We start from the raw sequence: 20,574 nt of genomic DNA, 5'->3' as shown, positions 1-20,574 counted from the left end.
AAAATCCCTTACTCTACTCCCTAAGTCTCCCAAAGCCAGATTCCAAGTAGCATGATATTCTGACCTCTCCTGTGTTCGAGAGACCCGTTGTTTTTTGTTCTGTTCAACAAATCTGATTATGGTTAAACGCATCAAAGAGCAATGACTGAGGAAAATATGACACAGCTGCAAATGATACACCCTGACTTAAGCTGACTTAAGCCATTCAGACAATTCTGAAAACTTTATCCAGAAATTTAGTAAAAGTAGTAAGAATGTGAGTTACTTCAATAACACTGAAAACACAAATGCTTTCATAGATTAAAGGCTAAAATGATATGTGTTATATAAAGTCACACATTAATTTCTGCATGAAACTGAGACTAAGTTGAACTTTCACTTACACCATTGAGAGGTAATCAGCTGAAGGTAACGGACTTACCTGTATTATAACTTTTCAACATCCAACTCAGTGGAGAAGTGCAGAAGAACTCACCATCCACTTGAGCTCAATCGGAGCAGGAAAAAAAGCTGCTTATGCCTAGAGACCATGAGACAACCTTTCAGGAAACCAGTGAGGACCAGGGCTCACTCACCCATCAGGCATCGTGGAGAAAAGCACGGTTTTACCAGGAACTGAAAGAGCTGAGCCTAAGCAGCTGAATGAGATCATAACTTTCGTAAGGAAAAGACAGTCTTTATAAGAGCATTTCTGTTACAAATCACCCTCTTGTGGAAGCAGAATTCTAATATTGCTATTGATCACAAGCACTGCAGCCATCATAACACGTCACTTAATAACAGAGACAGTAAGCGGTTAACACATCTTTTGCTAAAATATTGTTCCTTTACAACTATTTCAACATCACTAGAAAGTACCTTTAAAAGTTGTCCTACTGGTACTCACTTTGTAATAATATTCAAACTGTTGACTTCAAAGAAGGGATTCAAATTGCTATGATATGACAGTGTCTTCTCTTGAGAAAAGGAATGGAGATACCACTGTGACAGCAAAATTATTTTCTGAGATCAAAACTACTAGTTAAAGGCATGAATCTACACAGTCTTATGCCACAGTATTTAAAGTTATTAGATTTTTTTTTAAATAGACATTCACAGCAGCTACTTAATCAGCGCTTGTTAGAAAAACAGAGGCAGCTCAATAACCACTGTATATCAAAGTTATTAAACAGAAACCCGTCAGCATAGATTTAATATTTTTTCTCCTATTAACATAATTATTTCCTACTCAGTAAAAATGAAAATGACATGTTAGCATTTCAAAAACACGAGAAAATGACCCTCTAGGCTTTATATGACTATCAAAACAAACACTGGTACTTTATTTGCAAATTATCATGCATGAAATGATCGACTCAGCAAGTTTACCAGTCAACAAAGTGTGTGCTCTACCAGTTATAAACAACTTACATGTAATGATATGTCTAAATATGAATTTAAATGAGTTCTTGTCATTTCATGTTGATCAGCTGCTTTATCATCATAGATATGGACAGTGACCATAGTTAATGTTGCAGAAACAGCAGAGCATGCACAAGTTTTGTGAGTCAATGGTAACCAAACACGAAGAAATTTGTTTTCATATAAAAAGACAGCCTCTGACTGCTAAGCCATGTTTATTTTCCAGTCAAGTTAACAAAAATACTTTCGAAGAGGTTATTTCCAGGCATTTGCTGTATATGCCACATCCACAGAAAATATACAGTATGAATCAACAGTTTTCTCACCTTGTAACCTACTGGATTTCTCTTTCAATGTATGAAAAGAACCCTGAGGCTGCCACAGAATAAAGAACATTTCAGTATCATCCCCATTGTATATAAATATACATTATTAGGACCTGAAAAAGGAATATTCTGGAGATTAAGAGAATTCTAGTTTCTTTAACAGCCCACTAGTCGCATCCCTGCACGACAAGCTTTAATACCATCATCAAAAATTTAAAATAACTGGGGCAACTGAAATAAAGTTCCTCCACAGCAGACAGTGCTGATCAGATGATATGTTGGAAGAATGCAAGACAAAGCCTGGCTTAACATACATGAATGCACAATTAAAGGCTGGCCTCAAAAATGTCTTCATTTAATACAATTATATGAATATAATGGCAATGACTTCATCAAATGGATACCATTATGTGCTAAAGTTAATTTCTTTTACTTAGAATAGTGTAAGTCAGATAAATAAAGCTTAATATTTTCCAAACAATAATCCTTTTCATTTCCCTTAGCTTTATTAATAATGGACATATTCAGGTAGAATACTCAAATATAATTCTTACTGATATACAGAATCATTTTAATGCATATTTTGTACAATTTCTTATTTTTGGTGTTCAGTAGTTGCTTTTGTTTCAATAAAATGATACAGCAGATTTATACTTAACATCACATATAGGTTCGGTCTATATAAAGAATTTACAGAGCTTTTCCAATTGTGGAATGGTGCGTTTCATACATATGAAATTTTAAAAATGCTGCATGAACCTGTGACCTTGCCAATACACAGATCAACCTTCAGAAACTGTAATGAGCATGAGTTGACACACATTTCTATCTAGGCCCCGTACAAGTACGGACACATTCAAAATCTAACATCAGTATGATTTGCTTTTACTTTGGTGGTTGTGATATTCCAGGTGCGGATGCAAAGTGCACCTTCATGGTCCTTATAGTAGTACTTTTATCCCACTGTATTTTAAAGGCATCAGCTTCTTTTATTCTCCCTTGTAACGAGGAGGTCTCTTCTCCTTAAATGCAAGAAGGCCTTCAATTCTATCTTTTGTTGGAATAGTCTGCAATGAGCAGAATAACAATTCATTGTTGACACAAAAACAATACCAAGAAAAATATTTGCATACAAATCGTAGTTCTTCAATGCATCCAACATGTAACATATAATACAACAGGAAAATAAAAACTAAAATGTCTAGTCAGATACAGGAAAGTACCATACACTTCGAAGGCACAATATAAGGCTGAGAAATGACTTGGGAGAAGGAGGAGTATCTCTTCTCCAAACAGATGACTGTGAGAAACTCTTTAGGGTTTGTCATTGAGTTTTTGGTGGGTTTTCTGGGGGGGTGGAGGGAGTCGGGTAGGTTATTAATCAGATCATCATCTGTTTCAAATAACCATCTAATGCTGATGCTTCTATTACCATGATCAAAAACTTGTCTCAAAGTCCAAGAACATACGAACTCAAATACATCATTCCCATGTTTTGCTGGCAAAGAGGTTTGTCTCGATTTTCTGTTGGTTAGCACATATGCCATTAGTGGCACATGTTAGTGAAGTGCCCTTCATGTTATTTCATGTCAAACCAAAACAAAGCAAATGCAAGGCAGTTCTTGGACTAGGTGCATGGCAGTGTATGACTGGCTAGGTATATGGCTGGTAGTGCTTCACTGCCTTCACCCTAACAGACTTGGAAGGGAGATGTTTATGTCCTAAACTACGCCTCCTTCCTTAAATTCCTTACAAAAAAAGCGTAAGTAGAAGGAAGGTCTAAACACAATGCCAAAATATTTGTAGAAGAAATTGTAGAGCAATTTCTAGTTGAATTTCTGCATGTTTCGTAACAGGCACCAACAAAGCCTGTTTTCTGGTTTTTTTTCGTGTAATCATAGTTACATACCTGAGCGTAACAAGCTTCTTCAATTGCTAAACCTGTTACTAAGTCGACCTGAGGAAAAGAATACAATGTTTTTTTAAAAGCATATTTTTGTATTCTTATTATATATTGTTTCCTGACAGCTAACTTAAATACTGCGTTTCTATATGCCATATACTAAAATACTTCCACAAAGTTCTTTTACACTGCTTTAATAGAAATGCTACACTGCCATGTCGTGAGAGTGGTTAGTATTTCTGTAACAGTTTCCTTATTTGGCAATACAATTGGTATGTAATACACTGTCAAAACAATGTATGTTCTTCACTACAAATCATCTGGACTAAAAACCATTAGCTACTAGCACATTTGTAATCATTTCATTTACTACAGGGGAAAAGATTTAATGTACTGCATGATCATTTAAAAATTATTCTGAAACAAGTTAGCTTCAAAATGAAATATAAGAACATGATGCTATGCCACACAATAAACATAAATTCAAGTTTAAAGGGATTTAAAATAAAAACAAGAGGCCAATGTCTATCCTGCATCATTACCTAGTTTTAATAACATTTTTTTCTTTGTGAGCTGGTCTGAACAGCTGAAAAGGTTGAATTTTCCCCTCACTACTTCTACGCCTGTCTTAAGCATCAGCTGCTACAGAACTTACCAGCCCTCCACATGGCCAATGAAAGGACTGTGACTATGCACCACAAGCAATCTGTCAAGGGGGTACAAACTATAGGACAGATTACCAAAAGAAGACATGAAATCTCTGCCATGGAAGGTTTGTAACAACAGCTTGAATAAACATTTGGCTTGATTGGTTTGATACAGTAGATCTTGTCTCAGGGCCTCCAGATTGAACTAGATGATCATTCAGCGTCCTTCTAACCCTATTGTCCCTAATTCTATAAACATCATGATTTTGACCTTTCAGTCCACTATACCTGGTAGCTAGATAATTTAGCTTGTAGCATTTTGAACCCTGGGTACCACTGAAATAAATCTTGAATTCCATCATTACTTGCTGTGGAAACATAACAAACATACTCTCTGCACAACAGCATTTGAGTTTGAGTTTGTTTCTGAGGCCAAAACTGACTGGTGGTACGCTTTGCTGTACTCAATTATATCACTGGTTGCTTTTGAGACTTTAAGAAAAAAAGGACCATTCTTAAATTTGTATTCTTGGATTCAGATGTTGCATGTGGTGTGATCCCCTTTCCCTTGTCCCAGGTTGAGCTATAAGGTGTCCTGGTGCAGAGCTTATGCATGTGCTTAACTTTAAATATGAATAGTCCTGCTGAGCTCAGCAAGATGATTCACAAGCCTAAAGTAAAACACATGTCCAGATGTGTTCAGGGCTGGATTTTAACGAACTTTAGAGCTAGGTCAGTAGTGTTCAAGAAGGAGAGGCAATCAGAATCAAATATGAAATCAGACTCCAGATATAATTTTAACACTAACCTCTATTAAACTATTAAAAATAAATAACGTGCCTTTTGGCCTTTACTTGTATTAGTTACTAAACACTGAGAGCACTGACAGGCTTGACAGAGTAAGACTTTGAGGGTTTTTTTGCCCAGCATTTGAAATACAACTTGTTCATAGTAGTTTATGCTTACTTTCTAGTATTAATAATTAGCAGAGTGCATTACTCCTGGAAAGACATGAGGTTACTAAGCTTCGTTATGGAAATCAGCATCAACTCTAGTCTCAGGAGTCTGAGACATAAAAAAATTGCATTTTGTCTCTGTTTTTACCAAATAGATTTTGAAAGACTATAGCCTGAGAAACTAAAAACAGTCTTGGAAAAAAAATCACCACAATAGACCTGTTGCCAGCCTGACTTGTGCATACTCTTACGGAAAGTGCAGATCCTTACCTCCATTCCCTGATTGATGGCCAGTTTTGCAACTCTCATTGCTACTGGTCCCTAAAATGAAAGAAAAAGCTTATTTACACATCATTAAAATCTACAAGATTATGCAGTGAAGAGTCTGCACATCAATGTTCTTATATTGGGACCTTCAGGACTTTGGATTTCTATTAAATTTACAATAAATAGGTCAAATACCCTAAATTACATCATTATAGTAGACATTTGCTTCCAAACTGATAGTTTCAATGTTGAGAAAAAGTGAAAGTATACTGTTTTCAAAATAATCTAATTAAAGGAGTCTGTCTGGTTTATGTTTCAAAGGTGCTGAGCATGTCCACTTTTGTCAAGCTTGCTCAATTCCCTTCAAAACAAGGCTCAGAATGGCCACCTTAAGAGACATCATTATAGGCCTTCGCAAGGTCAATGTTATGTTCCCATTACCACACAACGGAGACACATGAAAAGATGTGATAATGAAATACAATGAACTGATGCAGCTTCAAGTCTGGTCAAGTGATGACACTCTTCCATGAGTGACTGAGGTCCCCCACGAGCAGAGGGATTTCCACCCTCCTCCTCCAGTGTGCCGCAGAACAGCGAGACATCTTTGGGAATTGTCTCAGTCCTGTGCCTATCCATCAGCATCAGCTTCTGAATATTCAGACATTGCTTTAAAGCAGTGGCCTGCTGCTTTGGGAAAAGCCAAATGCTTTTGGGCTGGCTCCAGTGCTAAGCTGTAACTACAGATCAACCTTCCAGAATCACTGTATGTTAATACTTTTATTTTTTACGTTTGTCTTTCTAGGAGGGTGTTCAAGACACAAATAACCAATGTTAAATGCCATATTTAATCTGTAACACTTTCAGTTTTCAATGAAAAATTTTAGCTGTTACACTTGTGATCCAATAAAGTGGTTTACTAATTATTTTCTTCTTCTGCTTCCTATGGATTTGCTACCTGGGACTCATCACTTGAAAAGCAGGTTTATCAAAAGCTCCAAACTCATTCCTACTCTGAACAAACAGCTTGCAGTCTATGGCGACAGAAGAACAGGTAGCAATCAGCTAACACAGACTCCTGTAAAAGTCATACTTAAACTTCTTACTAATATTTTCAAGTTCTAAAGCACAGGAATTCAGCAAATCCCGTTTCAATTCTTTTATGAAAGACAGAGATTGGATGTCACTTAGAATGAATGATAAGAGTATGATTCTTTCATCAAGCTTATACACAAAGGAGAGAAAGCAAACTTTCCACTAGTAAATGGGTTTTGCTTTAATACTGAAATTACATTTAGCTGTATGTTTTCAAAATAGGAGTTACATTGACATACATCCACTTTCATATGGACCTTTTTGCCTCTCTTCTGAAGTGTTCAACACCAACAGAATAACCTATCGAGATAATTGCTCTCCAAAAAAGAAGCCCCTTACACTATTTTTTTGTTTACAACTTGAAAGCCAAAATATGCAATACAAACACAGACCATATCATGACAGTATGAAGACTGACGAAGTGTTTTTCTTTCACTATGAAATAATTACCAAATAACACCACTCAATACACAAGAGAGAAAACTTCTGATTGCTCTCCACATAACTACAATGGCTTTTTAATACATAATGTCACGAGAGTTTTTCTTAACACAGCTGGTTCTTTTTCAGTCTTAATGTTTGGTAAAAACTAAAAACTAAAATCAAAATTATTTGTTTTACCTGAGGTAAAAATTCTCTTGCCAGAGCTAATGCTCTTCTGTACGCAGCATCCCCTGCTTCATTCTGTTCTACCACATGGCTAATCAATCCTATGGATTTTGCTTCCTCACCATCTACAATACGTGCAGAGAAGATTAGTTCTTTTGCCAAAGACACTCCAATTGTGCGAGGCAATCTCTGTGTCCCCCCTAAAGTTTTGAAAAAGAGAAAATGCAAGTATTAGTTTCCCATCCATTTATACCACAAATGTAGATGCCTTGTTCAGTTCAAATATTTTCTTTTTTAATTCCCTAAACAATTATATGGACATACAGAAATTAAACTACCATAAAAAGGCATCCCTAAATGCCTTCTTCAGTTTTGAAACTACATCTAAAATTAAATCAATTGCTCTGTTTCTTAGAAAGACATGTAAATAACTGAAAAGAGGTAATATTAATAGAGATTCTGTTCAATTTCAGAGAAGTCACCTTATTCATATCAGCCAAAAGCTGAAGGAAAACTACTTGCCAGTAATTACCATATTCAAAAACTCTGCTTCTTTTTAACTATCTGTATATTTTTATGATATTAATCACCACAATATGAACACTGTTGAAGAACTATACTGAAAAAGAATATCTACTCTAACAAGACTGTAGTCTATGTGAAAATTTGCATATGTTAGGGACAATAAAAATTTATATGTAAACTAAACTAAAACCACTAGACAATGTCTTTAAAAGGCCATGGGTTTGTCTCTTCTTACTTCCATATTGTTGTTGAAATCTTAAAGCTGGATTACAAAAACTAGGGAAGGACAATAGCAGGTGTCGATCAGCAGAGAAAGGCACCTAACTTTAGTTAGCTTTTCTTACTACGTTAAAAATTTCTTTGGCAGGTCAGCATTTTCAGAAGGTCAATAAGCAGTTACTACATTAACCAGACATGAAGATTGCTTAGTTGGACTAACAATTAACTTTCCAGAATTGACAAACAATGAGAATGTGGGAATAATCATTATCAAAACTGAAGAAGTATACTCAAATCACAGAAGCAGATGTTTGTATGAAACAGTGGAAATGGCCTTTATCCAGGAGAAAGGATTTTGAAAATATACAAGGTTTACCATTTTTACATGGATCTGAAACAAATATTCAATTTATATAGACAGTCTGTAAGTTAAAATGTCTTTCCAAATAGCTATTTCTGCAAGAGCGTGCTAATATATCCAGATGTAAATACATGTATATATGCAAGAGGAATACTTATAGGAGGTGTTAAAAGGGAGGTGGCACAACATTGGATAAATGTTCAACTAATATAAAATAGATTAATTTCCACTACGTAATGGTGGACTAAGCCAGTATTTTATTGAAGCTGTTCAGTTCTCTTACTGATGTTTCCTGAGAATACTTTAACTACATCTCTGACACAAATAAACTGACTGGAAACAAAAAGTTTTTGTCATTCAATGATTCAGCTTTCAACTATTGCTTTTTATGAATCACGAGCTTCAGTACTACTGTATTCCTTTCCATGAAAGCCTTTGAACACATTACATCATACAAAAATGCAGAAGGTTTGGGGAACTTCTGCATTATGCATTTCTAGAATATTACAAAATTATGATCTATAACAAAAATTGACATTAAAAAAAAAACCTGAAACTGGAGGAAATAAAAAAATGCTTACACTCATAATAGTTAAAATAAAATTTGTGTAACAACAACATTAGTAAATACAAACAATGTGATATTCTCCATTGTCCTGCCACTCTGAAAGGATTTTAGCAAGGCTGTCCTAATGGTCAAGGCCAACAGGCAACAGCAAGAGGAACTCCTGTTCAATAAATTCTGCTAATTCTGCTAGTTGTACAGCTAAGCCAGTGATAGTGCTAGGGGGAGGATTTTGCTAACAGTATAATTTAGAGAAAGGCCCTACTCTAGGGCATTTTTATGAAAGGAGGGCTAAAACAAAATCCTTTGTAAAATACTACAAACCCTGAAGCCTAGGCCTTGCTATTAGTCTTGGCTGTCTCACTGGTGAGACTCGCAGAGAATGACTAAGGCTGTAGCTATCAACCTTCATATCAGAACTACATGCCATAAAAATGTGAGCTGTGTTTTCAAGAAGCTTGCTGCTTCTGATACTGAGCTGTACAACCATCACCACAAAGAAACATTTACTGGCTTTTTTGTTCTAAATACTGAAAATGTCTTTCAATTTCTCACCCAAAAAAGCTGCCACACCCTAATCAACATCTATCCTTATACACATTTTAAGTGTATAACAGAACATAGCAGATGTCTACCCTGATTCTCTTTAAGAATAGTTCAGTCATAAATTATCCCTTTCACCACAGTAATGGAATCTAGAAAAGCATCAGGTTTGCCTTTTGATTAAAGAAAACTATTTGTCCAAATCATAAGACCTGAAACCATATGAGGCTGAATTTACTGACTCCACATCTTCTGCTTCTTCCTTGCTTGCTATGCGTAGTATTTTTTTCTACTTAATTATCTCCCCTTCCTTTACTGTTTTATCTATCTCTTCTATTACTGCTTTTACCAGGAAATGTTGAAAACAAAATTTAATTGAGCAACGATATTTCATAACTTTGACCAAACAATGGATATGTTTAAGCATGAAATAGTGTTTATAGATGAAAAAAAGTGTTCTTGCCAGTGTCTTACACAATAATGATTAAAGAGCAAAAAAAGCAGACTATAGTCTATGTTGTTTGGCTGCCTCCTACACTGCAAAGCCATTAAGCAGAAGAGCATATTCGTTGATTAATATTCACAGAACAGAAGCCAACAGTTCAGTGCATCAATCATATATATTCAGTAGTAGGAATAAGATATATGCACACACAAAAGCAGTAAGACCCAATTAATCAAATGCAAACAACACACCAAAATACGTCCAACACACCAAAGTTACATCCATTTATGAAGAAAAGACAGAGAGTACGCTGCAGATAGATGTTCTGTTTTGGTAATACACAAAGAACATATAATGCCTGCCAACTACAATCAGAGCTAAAGGAAGTAACACCCAGTCTTCAAAGACATTACTTAACCAAGGCATTTCATCTAAATGTAGAGCAAAGTTTGATGGAAGAATAGTTGTTTCATCTTCACAAATTTAATGACATGTTATTTCAAGGACTAGTGATCTGGTATTACTCACTGTGTTGATAAAAGTATTTGACATACAGTTGCAATGTAAATGTGTTCTTATCTGAGATGGTATATATTCAATGTTGTAATAATTGTAAACAGCAGTTTCAGATGACACTCCAGTTCATGTGAAAAGACACAGTAAATACAAGACAAGTTCTGGTATGAAAATTGTTTAATGTTATTTTTTTTTCTTTAACGAATAGTTGATTTTGTATGAATATTTATTTACTGTCAGTAATTCATCAATTACAAAATATGTACACAACTGGTTTGGATTAAGGGAATTACGTGATAAATTCCCAAGAGTATATCCAACAAGATGAAGCAACTAGCTTACTGGAAATAGATTCATCATTCTGGCAGAGAATATCTACAGTCAGTAGTTTCTCATAGCTGAAGGCTCTGTCAAAACATATTGAAAAAAATCCTGTTCTGACAAAAAATCCAAACTTCAATTCAGTAATAATCCTGTTTATTAAGTCAAGTAAAAATGAGTCTTTCTATCCTATCCTTTCTATCACAAGCTTTGTTTGATTCATGTTAGATTCATTTAACTGACAAGTTTCTAGATTTCTTTTTTTAAAGACTACTGTGCATTTCTAATGTTTTATTAATAAACAATGGTGAAACCAAAGTCTGTCAGCCACAAACTTTCTAATTATTCAAGTCAGTCAAGAAATGGCTCAAATGTATCCTTGTGATTCTTTTGCAGAAAGCTGTAAGGAGTAGATTTTTCTCCTTTTCATTGAAACTCATAGAAATACAGAACGCATAAACCTGCTGTTCATAGCACCGAATCCTTAACAATATGGGCTATAAATAAATGAACATGGATAAAATTATTATTTTAATGTAATCCTTTTCAGTCATGTAAGTCATATTTTAAAAGTCTGTGTAACAAACACATTTTCCACTTTTAAAGTTCCTGCCATCCATTGCTAAGTTAAGCAATTTTCAAAATATTAAACACTCTAAAAGCCTAAACATTCTACCTAGACAGTATTTAACACCAAGTTTCCAACAGATTATTTTTCAGATTAAGCCTTGATCCTGCGGAGTTGTACATGTTTTAGCTAACTTAAATCCAGGTATAAATCTTTATGGGCTCAGACATCCCAAATCCTTTCACAGAAGAAAACATGAAGACCCCTTCACCGGCACAAACTGGAAAACTGACTAACAACTGAAAACAGCTTAGACAGGGAAAGACATCAACAAAGATACAAGTGACAGGGTGAAAACAGGATGGAGAAGAAAAGAAACAAAACATTATCTCTGCAAGGGGAAAAAAGCACTGAGCTGATGAAGAGCAGGCGGTAGGCGAGGCCGCTCTCATGTGTGGCCATATAAGTCGTTGTTTGGAAGAAGACTGGAGACCTAAGCAAAGCCTGAGACAGTGGCCTGAGGCTGACTCAGAGGTTGCCCAGGGGTCTGTGATGACTGAGAAGTTGTTTGAGTGAGATTTCATAGTAGGCTGCCAAAAGGGCTCATGGAAGTCTGGCTTGCCAGTCAAGCCGAAGAAAGCCCTGCAGGAACGTCAGACACAACCCTACCCGAGGTCAAAGAGGCAGCTACCTACGCTACGCCCTGCTACCTACGCCAGCGTGGCAGTGGCAAAACCCAGCTCCAAAACTGCCAACTTAATTTGCAAATCAGTCCTTAATTTTCACAATCTGTTTTATTCATCTGCGTCTGTGGATTGGTTTATTTAAAAACCTATCTGAAAAACTAGAATATACCAAACCGCCACGTGTGGGTGGCTTGAAGATGGCAGCCTGAATCAGAAGAATGTAGTACTTGGCTTGAAGATGTACGAACACTTATGATGCATGAGAGGAAGTGTAAATACACTTTCAGAATTCAGTAGCAGTTAAATAATCACAGCTTTTGTACAGAAAGATGAAATCGTCAGGTAATTTAGAAAAACTAATTTATTTTCAAAATAAGTAATCCTCTTGTAGATTGAGAAAGATAGAAAATGGTTTCCCAGCAGACAACTGCATACGTGAAATGAATGGAACCAAAAAATGCATCTGGAACCTGATTTTTACAAAATGGGCTCCACTTCAAAAGGGATTCTGCATCTGGTGTAAGGAGCTTACTCCACATTTCCTTCACAGGCATGCTGCAACCAACTGCACGGACTCCACTGTCAGACTAAACACCGCTTGACAAGCACAGGTCTGCACTACCACCTGTGGACTCCCAGGACTCATGGTATTAGCAATGCACGCACTGACAATCTGCCTTATTTTTTTTTTAAACTGAAATTATTTGAGGAAGAAAAGAGAAATGCCTAAGGCTGTTAATCCACTTATTAGCTTTTACTTAAATGTAAACAAATGCAACAAGCATGAGCACACACAGATATTCAGTAAGGCCACGTGCCTTCCTATTACTCCAGATAGGAACTTGGTCTTATTGTCATTTGGGAATGCAATGACGGAAAGTGAACTTAAACGAAATTCAAACGTACATACACCCTAAAACGTAACTCATCTTGCTGCAGATAGAAATTAATTGCCCAAGAGAAGGCATTTTCCAGTTTCAAATTTACACCCACACATTTATGAAGTCATTACTCAGCTGTAACAACAGGTAGGAGGTTTAGACCAGTGCTGCTCTGTATGATCATACTTTACAAATCATGTGGGCTTTATGAGTAATATTAGGTAAAAGCTTTTATTTAACTTGTATTCTAAATAAATAATCTTATAGTCCATATTCTTACAGTTTTGGATTGACTATGACAGCTAAAATTCAATTCATGTGAAAATCAGGACAAAAAAAAAAGAGACATGAGAAAAACTATCATCATTACTCAGGGAAAGTGTAATACAGAAAAATCAATTACCACAGTAGTATCCTATTTTTATTTATATTTGGAATGAGATCACAATCCCAAATTGGGACAATTACTCTAGTTTTTAACGGATAGAATTGAAATAAACAAACAACAAGCAAAGCAAAACCCAGACTATTAACTGTGAAGACTTCAGTGCTTATGAGGAAGTGACTTGAATGCTTTCCTCACTTCAGTGTTCTCCTTTTGGAAATCTACCATTTGATTCTTCCATACAGAAAAGAAATCCATCACTTTGCTAACCCCTCAGACCAATTCCTATTCCTAACCCTATTCTTTCTCCCATCGTGACTACTATCAAATTATTCTGCTTTCAACTGTTCCAAAGTAATGGGTTTTTAAGAATTTACCTCTGAAATTATTCATCCCTGAAATTCTCTGACTTGAGTAGCACTGAAGAAAGGAGAATTGGTGGCTAACAGAATGGGAGCCCAGGGAAAACAGCAAAGCCAATGAGATTGTAGGAGGACACAACCCCGCCTGGTTCAGCTGTTAAATCCCAAGAAAGCAGAGAGCCCTCTCTACTGTTAAATATATCTAAAATGAACTCATACATATGAAGCATATTTTTCACCTTGAGTAGAATGTCCTCCCGGATGAGGCAGCCATACACTACAGCTACACTGCACCTAGCCTAGTAGCTAGGCTATAACATAATGTTTGTAAGATTTTACCGTACAAATCGTTCAAAGCTGGCATGCATTAATCTAACAATCTGCAATGCAAAAAAGCAAACTCTTCAGTAAATCACAACTTAATTTTGAGATACCAAATCTGATACTCAGAAACACTCCTAACTTTTTCAGCTTGATTTGTTAGATTTTGTAGCGCTATCTATGAGTGCCACAATGCTATTCTGTTCTTTTTACCTCCCAGACTGATCCTTCTATTTGTTATTTTACAGTAATAGTTCATATGTGAAGAAATAATCACTGATGTTATTAAAAGTTCTGTAAGTCACGTGAATAATTGCAATGTTATTTTTATTTGTGCATGTTAACTAGTATTCTGAATGTTAAACTATTTGCTATTCCCTGTAAGTATACTACCTATCTTCAAGAATAATTAAAACTTATATTAGAAATTAACAATTAAAATAAATTCATCACAAATGTAAATATAAACATACATTCAGCCTAATTTACAGGATATTCTCCATGTCCTACTTTTGATCACATGGATATTTGCATGCTTAGCCTGAAACAATGAAAGACACGCTTTTTTTCAGAGACAAAAGCAGCCTTAGTGACTTCAGCTTCAGGTTTTCATGCTCAGTACCTCCGGACTGGCTATCAAAATACTAAGATCAGTGGACTGAGACCTCAGAAACTGCAGTTTAAGTGATCTGAACATACCAGGTTAGAAGCCTATGACATAGGCTGGGAGAGAAGCTCCTTTTCCAAAGCCAGGATCATCCTTTACAGGCTCCACAGAAAACTTCTTTATTCACTACACAAATACGATTCAGTCACCACTCAGCTATACTGAGCAGCAGATACCCTCCAGACTATACAAAAGACCAGGTATTCAAAGACTGAAAGGTTACAAATTCAACATAAACAAAAGGAACAGGAAAAAGATCCAAATTGCTTATTTTTTCATGTCCTTATCAGGAAATCACATCTCTTTACTACTTTTGACTGACCCCAGTTTCCATATATTGCTGTTCAGGATCAACTGAGAGAGGGTGGGTAGGACCGGCACATTGTTTTGAGTTACACTACTATTAAAAGGCCAGACAACAGACGGTACATTTAAAACGACTCTTCTTCCCTCACTAATAAGTACTATTTCGTTTAATTCACATTGTTAACATTTTGAGAATCAGAGTTTTTAAAGACATTACAGTCCAAATTCATTAAAAATTTTCACTTTAACATGCATATAATTTTGGGTAAAGATATATAACAACTTTAAATGTATATGGGATAGATTTTCTACTAGGGCAGTTCCTGTGCAACAGTGGACCTACTCCAATAAGTGCAAACTGGCATTTTAACATTTTATTGTTTGGGATTACTCAGATGTTTTTCCTTAACAGAAAACTATAGCTCTTCCATCACCTTCTAGTCAATTTGTAATTCCTCAAAAAAAACCCGAAGCCTATAGCTGACAGGAAATGAACAAAGAAAGAGATAAAATAAGTGATTATTCCCAGGCTGTAGCTGTCAGACTGTTACAACACTAAGGAAAGGAATTACATTAAGAAAACACCTTTTATATTCCTCTCACCTACTGCTGTGACACAGCAATACAGAAGAGAAGTCACTGTTTATAGCATGCAATACAAAACGGCTGTATGCAATGGCAAGTCTTTCCCTATAGATGGAAAACCTAGTGCTAATTAGATTCTTCTGTCACCTAGTCATGCACAGATGAGTTGGCTTTCATGGACCTTCACAGTTTTAAGGATCAAAGAAATTAGATATTAATTTTGTTTTCCTTACATCCTATATCCAAATTCCAGGAAGAGAGATATTTGGGGCTATATATGCAGGAGGTAATGAAGAAATGAATCTATATCAGCAGCAAGAGCTAGGACAGTAGACAGAAACACTGCACTTATTTAAAAAATTATAAATATCTTTTAATTAAAATAAATCATTAAGAATACTTGATAACAAATGCTAAGGATCAACGAGATAGGGAGCACCACACACTTCTCACTAGCTGGCCTCATCCTGCCCTGCAGGCAGGACCATTCTGATGTGAGCAGTCCTAGCTGCTGAACCCTTTGTGCTTCTAGGTGCAGATACAGCCTGGTTGCTGCTCCTAGTTCTGGATCTCTCAAGGTACACCTACATGCAAATCCTTTGACCCTTCTCTGGCAGCAGTTCACCTGCTTGATTAAAGAGTCAGTGCTAGAGCTCTCCCAAATCCACAACAGTTTAGGAATATTTTACTGGAGCCTGGAGACTTCAAAAGTTCTATTTCTGCATAAGTCCTTCAGAGAATACATGGCATATGAGTAAGAAACAACAAAAAAAAAGAATTTCTTTAATAAAGGACACTTTACTCTTGAAATCCAAAGAAAGAGAATCATGGAATCTTTAGAAAAAGAGTAGACATGCTGAAGGAAACCCCTTGTAGATTCCATTTGCCTGCAAGGCTAGGAATTTGGTGAGCAAGCATAAACCCACATCACCTTCTTGGCCTCAGTCTCTTCTTCTCTTTCTCAGAAAAAATGGTATTTTTTAACAGAATTCTCATCTCTCTCTCATTTTTAAGAGATGTGTTTCACCCTAAGAACTGGCAGCCCTCTTCCCCAGCCCACCTTGGTTGTAACATTTATTGTTCTTGCAAGTGGACCACTGAAACAGCTCAGAAATTGAAAGCCTTTATCGCACCTCTGTTGTTAACCCTAACCAAACAGAGGTATCTCACCATGCACATATAATATAAGGCCACACAGCAAGCTGCAGGTGTTCTGTGGAGATATCCAATGGAACACCAAAAGCAGGATAAGCTTGCAATGTGCTAGCATGGCCCTTATGCTTTTTATGTTATAAAACCTAAATATGATTTGAGACAGTCTACATCATTGCTATCTCAGACTCTCTCATCTGGTTGCTTGTTCATGTATCTCTATTTCCTTGGAGTTTTATAAAAGCCCAAAACATCTTTTCTGGTGAAACAAAATATTGTATTTAATCTGAAACAAAACATTTGGGTTTTACCGCTTGACTTTGATTGATAATTTAGTTCAGCCACTGAACTGAACCTTCGACTTTTTTAATAGTCCTACCTATGCCTAAAAATGTCATATTAAAGAAAATAATTTATCCCTCCTCTTCAGTCTGCTGCTTATACTCAACCCATGTACTATTTCATACCAGTGAGAATTTGTGGCAAAGAAACTGCTAGTTTTTTGAACTGATAAAAATAAAGTACCATCAATAAAAATGAGACCATTAATGTGCTGGTGATCTTATATGCTACTCGCACTCTACATGTGGACTATCGTTCAGCAGCAGCAATTGTAATTGTTTTGCACTGATCATCCCCCAGCCCTCGTAATACGTACATCCTCTCCTTACAGGTTCATAACGGGACGGAGGGCTAGGTGCACAGTTGTGAGCTCAAGCTGGTAGGTTCAAAGCCCCCAGACAACTTCCCCCTGCTTATTAGACTGAACACAGCCATGATTCCCCACAATATTCCGTATTAGATCATTTTAGCTCCCTAAATATGAGAACAATGGTGGTTTCATGCAAACATGCTGGATGGGAAAGGGACAACTACTTCCTCCCCAAAGAATAAAGAAACATTTTCTGCAAGTATAAACTACATATAGCTGACGCTCAAGGCACACATAAAGGAAGACCAAGTATGGGGAGAAAGAACTCTTTTAAGGAAAAAACACTGGGAAATCAAGTGCAGGGAGTAAGCCTGCAGTTGCAGGGAGCTGGAACAGATGACTGTAATTGGAAGCAGAGTTTCCAGGAACCCTGTGCAAAGCTCCTGAATTTCTTCTTTTTGTGGCAAGATCATCACCACATTTCCCAGAAATGGGGCAAATGAGGGCTTTCTTTAGCTTTGTTCTTTTCTAGAAACACCTAGAAAAAATTCTTGGGACCACCCAAATTCTGCCACGCCAATAAATATGTTTTATCATTCTGCGTAATCAAGAAAGCCAAGAAGCTTATTATAAGCACTTCATAGTCCCAAGCTAAAAGGAGAATCTCACTCCGTTCCTAATGAACTAACAAATAGCCATTCCTTCTGGCAGGTATTAATGATACCGGCATATTGAGCTAAAAGGTCAAAATTAAACTAACTTCCTTCATCCTCTCTTAGTTCGGATAATTTAAATTTCAGCGTAGTCATTCATATTTCTTGATGCCCAGATGCAAAAGAATGTTAAAAAAATGCATCAGGGTAGGCCTCTGAGAGACCGAATTCTGTGTTTTTTTTATTTAAAACACTCATGTCTATATGTACTCTATGTACTATGTCAAGTACATTGCACCCTGTGTTCCTATCTTCTTTACAATTTCACAAAACTTCTACAGTAAGAATTAGCTGTCAAGAGAAAACTCAGATTAACTCAGTCATCTGATTAACACTGGTTTCTCAGATCTCAAATTCGTATTAAAATCTAAGACCATTAATACAGAGTTGTTAGTATAAAGCTACAAAGGATTAATAGCTTTGGGGGCAATATTTCCTATAAGCTTGTTTTCAGTTGTGGCTGAGAATCAGGGGAAAAAAAGTCATTCTTGGTTATAAACTGAAAATACATGATGAAAAATGGAGGTAAAGAAGGAAGGACAGGAATCTACTATTTCTGAAATTCAGAGATTTGTCATAGTTGGCTCAAGTAAGTCTCCAGAGCCAAAGAGGTTTTGTGAAATAATTAAGGAAACAGTACTTCATAAATCATTTTGTCCAACTTGTTTTGTGGTGAACTAACTTGTGCAGCTGTTCTTTTAAGGCAGACTACACAATTGCCATTTCATTGGTTGAAGTTTCTGGAAATGGAAGAAAAATACCAGACATAGAATGAATTCATTGAGTTTGGAAGCTGTTTTCCTTTCTTACATAATAGTCATAAATGAATATGAAATGGAAATAATTAGACGCTGTACTATTGCTCAGTAATGATGGACCTCAAAATAGGTAAATATTCAATTAAAAACTGAGTTACACTATTCATACCCATATGAAGGATATATTTTTCATTTGCTTCAAATTTAATGTTGACCATAAGTAGAATGGATTTAGTTTTCTGCATTACCTTGGCCTGATACATAGATCCTACTTCCTTCAAGGTCTTCAACCCTGTGGCAGCTAGCTGAAAATGGGGCCATAGTAAATTAGAAAGCTGTGCTTCAACTTCAGAGGAGTGTCAGATGTTTCACTCATCCTTTACACTATCCTTATTGAGAGTTCAGGAGTTGGGTTAGTTGTGTTTTCCAAGAAACCCATCAGTGTTCTATAGTGCCATGATGGCAACCATACAATATAATTCAAATATTACAGTTTGCCTTTTATACATTACAGTATAAATGATCCATGACTGTATTGTACATGAGTATCCTAAATTCAGTTACTGAACCTCTAGAAGAAATAAGTTTTATTATCTTTTTCGCATCATCTATTGGTTTTGCTTATTCTTTTTGGTAGAAACAAAAGACTAATACTTTTTATCTTCTGTGCCTCAAAACCCTTGAGTAATTAAATTTAATTATGTAGCAGAAACAAAAGCTAAGTCTAATATTTTTGGCCTTCTATGCCTCAAAACTCTTGAGTAATAATACTTCTTAAACACAGAAAGTATCCACTTGTAATATTCATAACTGAGTAGTTGGGAGGGTTGCTGTTTTAATTTATTTATTGACACAAAAAAGGCAAAAACTTGTAAGCGCTAATAAAAGCATTCCTTCTACCTGTTTCCTCCTCCTTAGTAACAGCTAATACCCTTACAACTTCCCACGTGCAAAGACAGGGATTTCTTTTGATGGAATGTTAACATTTTCAAATTCAAACCACCTGCTCTAGCAGTATGAAATAGGTTTAATATTTTCAGTTAGCTCTAACACATTACATGCATATCTGAGAACAAGGGAAGTGAGATACATCAGAAACTGTTTTGCAACTTCTGTGGTCATTACTAGTCCAAGTCTGGTAACCACTATGTAACAGGCTCAATTGGCTTTTCTAATAGCAGAGGGGTGGAACCTAAGATGATGTGTTACAGCAGATATGGAAGTTTCTAACTTTACAAACCTGATTACACCTGTTAAAATTTACAAACTACACAGGAAAAGTATCTCAGTGTATCGCAACCAGACTAATGTGATTTTGCCTGAAAAAGGAAAAAAGGGAAAGGTAGAGATTAATGTTTTTGCTAACCACTTAACGTTTTCTCTAAAAATGAAGGACAATCAGGAAATGAAGGAAGCTATTGTTTGCTGGATTTTTACCTTGCTGATAAAACAAAACTATTTATACTCCTTCACTTCACAGGAGTTTTGGAAAAAATAAACTTTTTAACGTCACCACAGCATAGGTGACTCATGGATACTACTGAAATTTATTTCCCTAACACTCCTGCAAGATGAGGTATTATCACCTTCATGTATTTTTATACAGAAAAATGAGTAATCATGTCCCCAGGACAAGGCTGAAAAACATACAGGAAATAGGGAATGATGTTCATTTTACGCAATGGGGAAACAAAATATACAAAATGTTGAGTACTAGCTGATTAAAGAAGGACCATCTATTCTACGGAGGAGGGTATCAATGAAAAAATGTGATGATACAATTTATCACGTTTCATAATGCATACGTACAAAGGAGACAATTTCAGTCATGGGTCATTA

General features: G+C 36.1%; 1 protein-coding gene across 3 annotated transcripts in view; it reads right to left on the bottom strand.

The window, feature by feature from the left end:
• Window positions 1-1,599: 1,599 nt before the first annotated feature.
• Window positions 1,600-20,574, bottom strand: part of AUH (AU RNA binding methylglutaconyl-CoA hydratase) — a 111,740-nt gene continuing 92,765 nt past the window's right edge. For 2 of the 3 annotated variants that reach the window (XM_087742468.1, XM_087742470.1), the window contains 4 exons: window positions 7,217-7,404; window positions 5,504-5,554; window positions 3,637-3,684; window positions 1,600-2,794 (listed from right to left, as the gene is read on the bottom strand). In XM_087742468.1, coding sequence (XP_087598594.1) covers window positions 2,717-2,794; window positions 3,637-3,684; window positions 5,504-5,554; window positions 7,217-7,404 — 365 coding nt within the window. In that variant the 3' untranslated portion in view covers window positions 1,600-2,716. The remainder of the gene's footprint in view (window positions 2,795-3,636; window positions 3,685-5,503; window positions 5,555-7,216; window positions 7,405-20,574) is intronic. The other variant, XM_087742469.1, reaches the window with a different exon arrangement.

Source organism: Nipponia nippon, unplaced genomic scaffold (assembly GCF_047370975.1).
Source record: "Nipponia nippon isolate SJK-2023a ecotype South Korea unplaced genomic scaffold, ASM4737097v1 scaffold_8, whole genome shotgun sequence".
Lineage (NCBI taxonomy): Eukaryota > Metazoa > Chordata > Aves > Pelecaniformes > Threskiornithidae > Nipponia > Nipponia nippon.
Note: the sequence above shows the minus strand (reverse complement) of the source record. Positions and strands in the feature narration are given on the sequence as shown.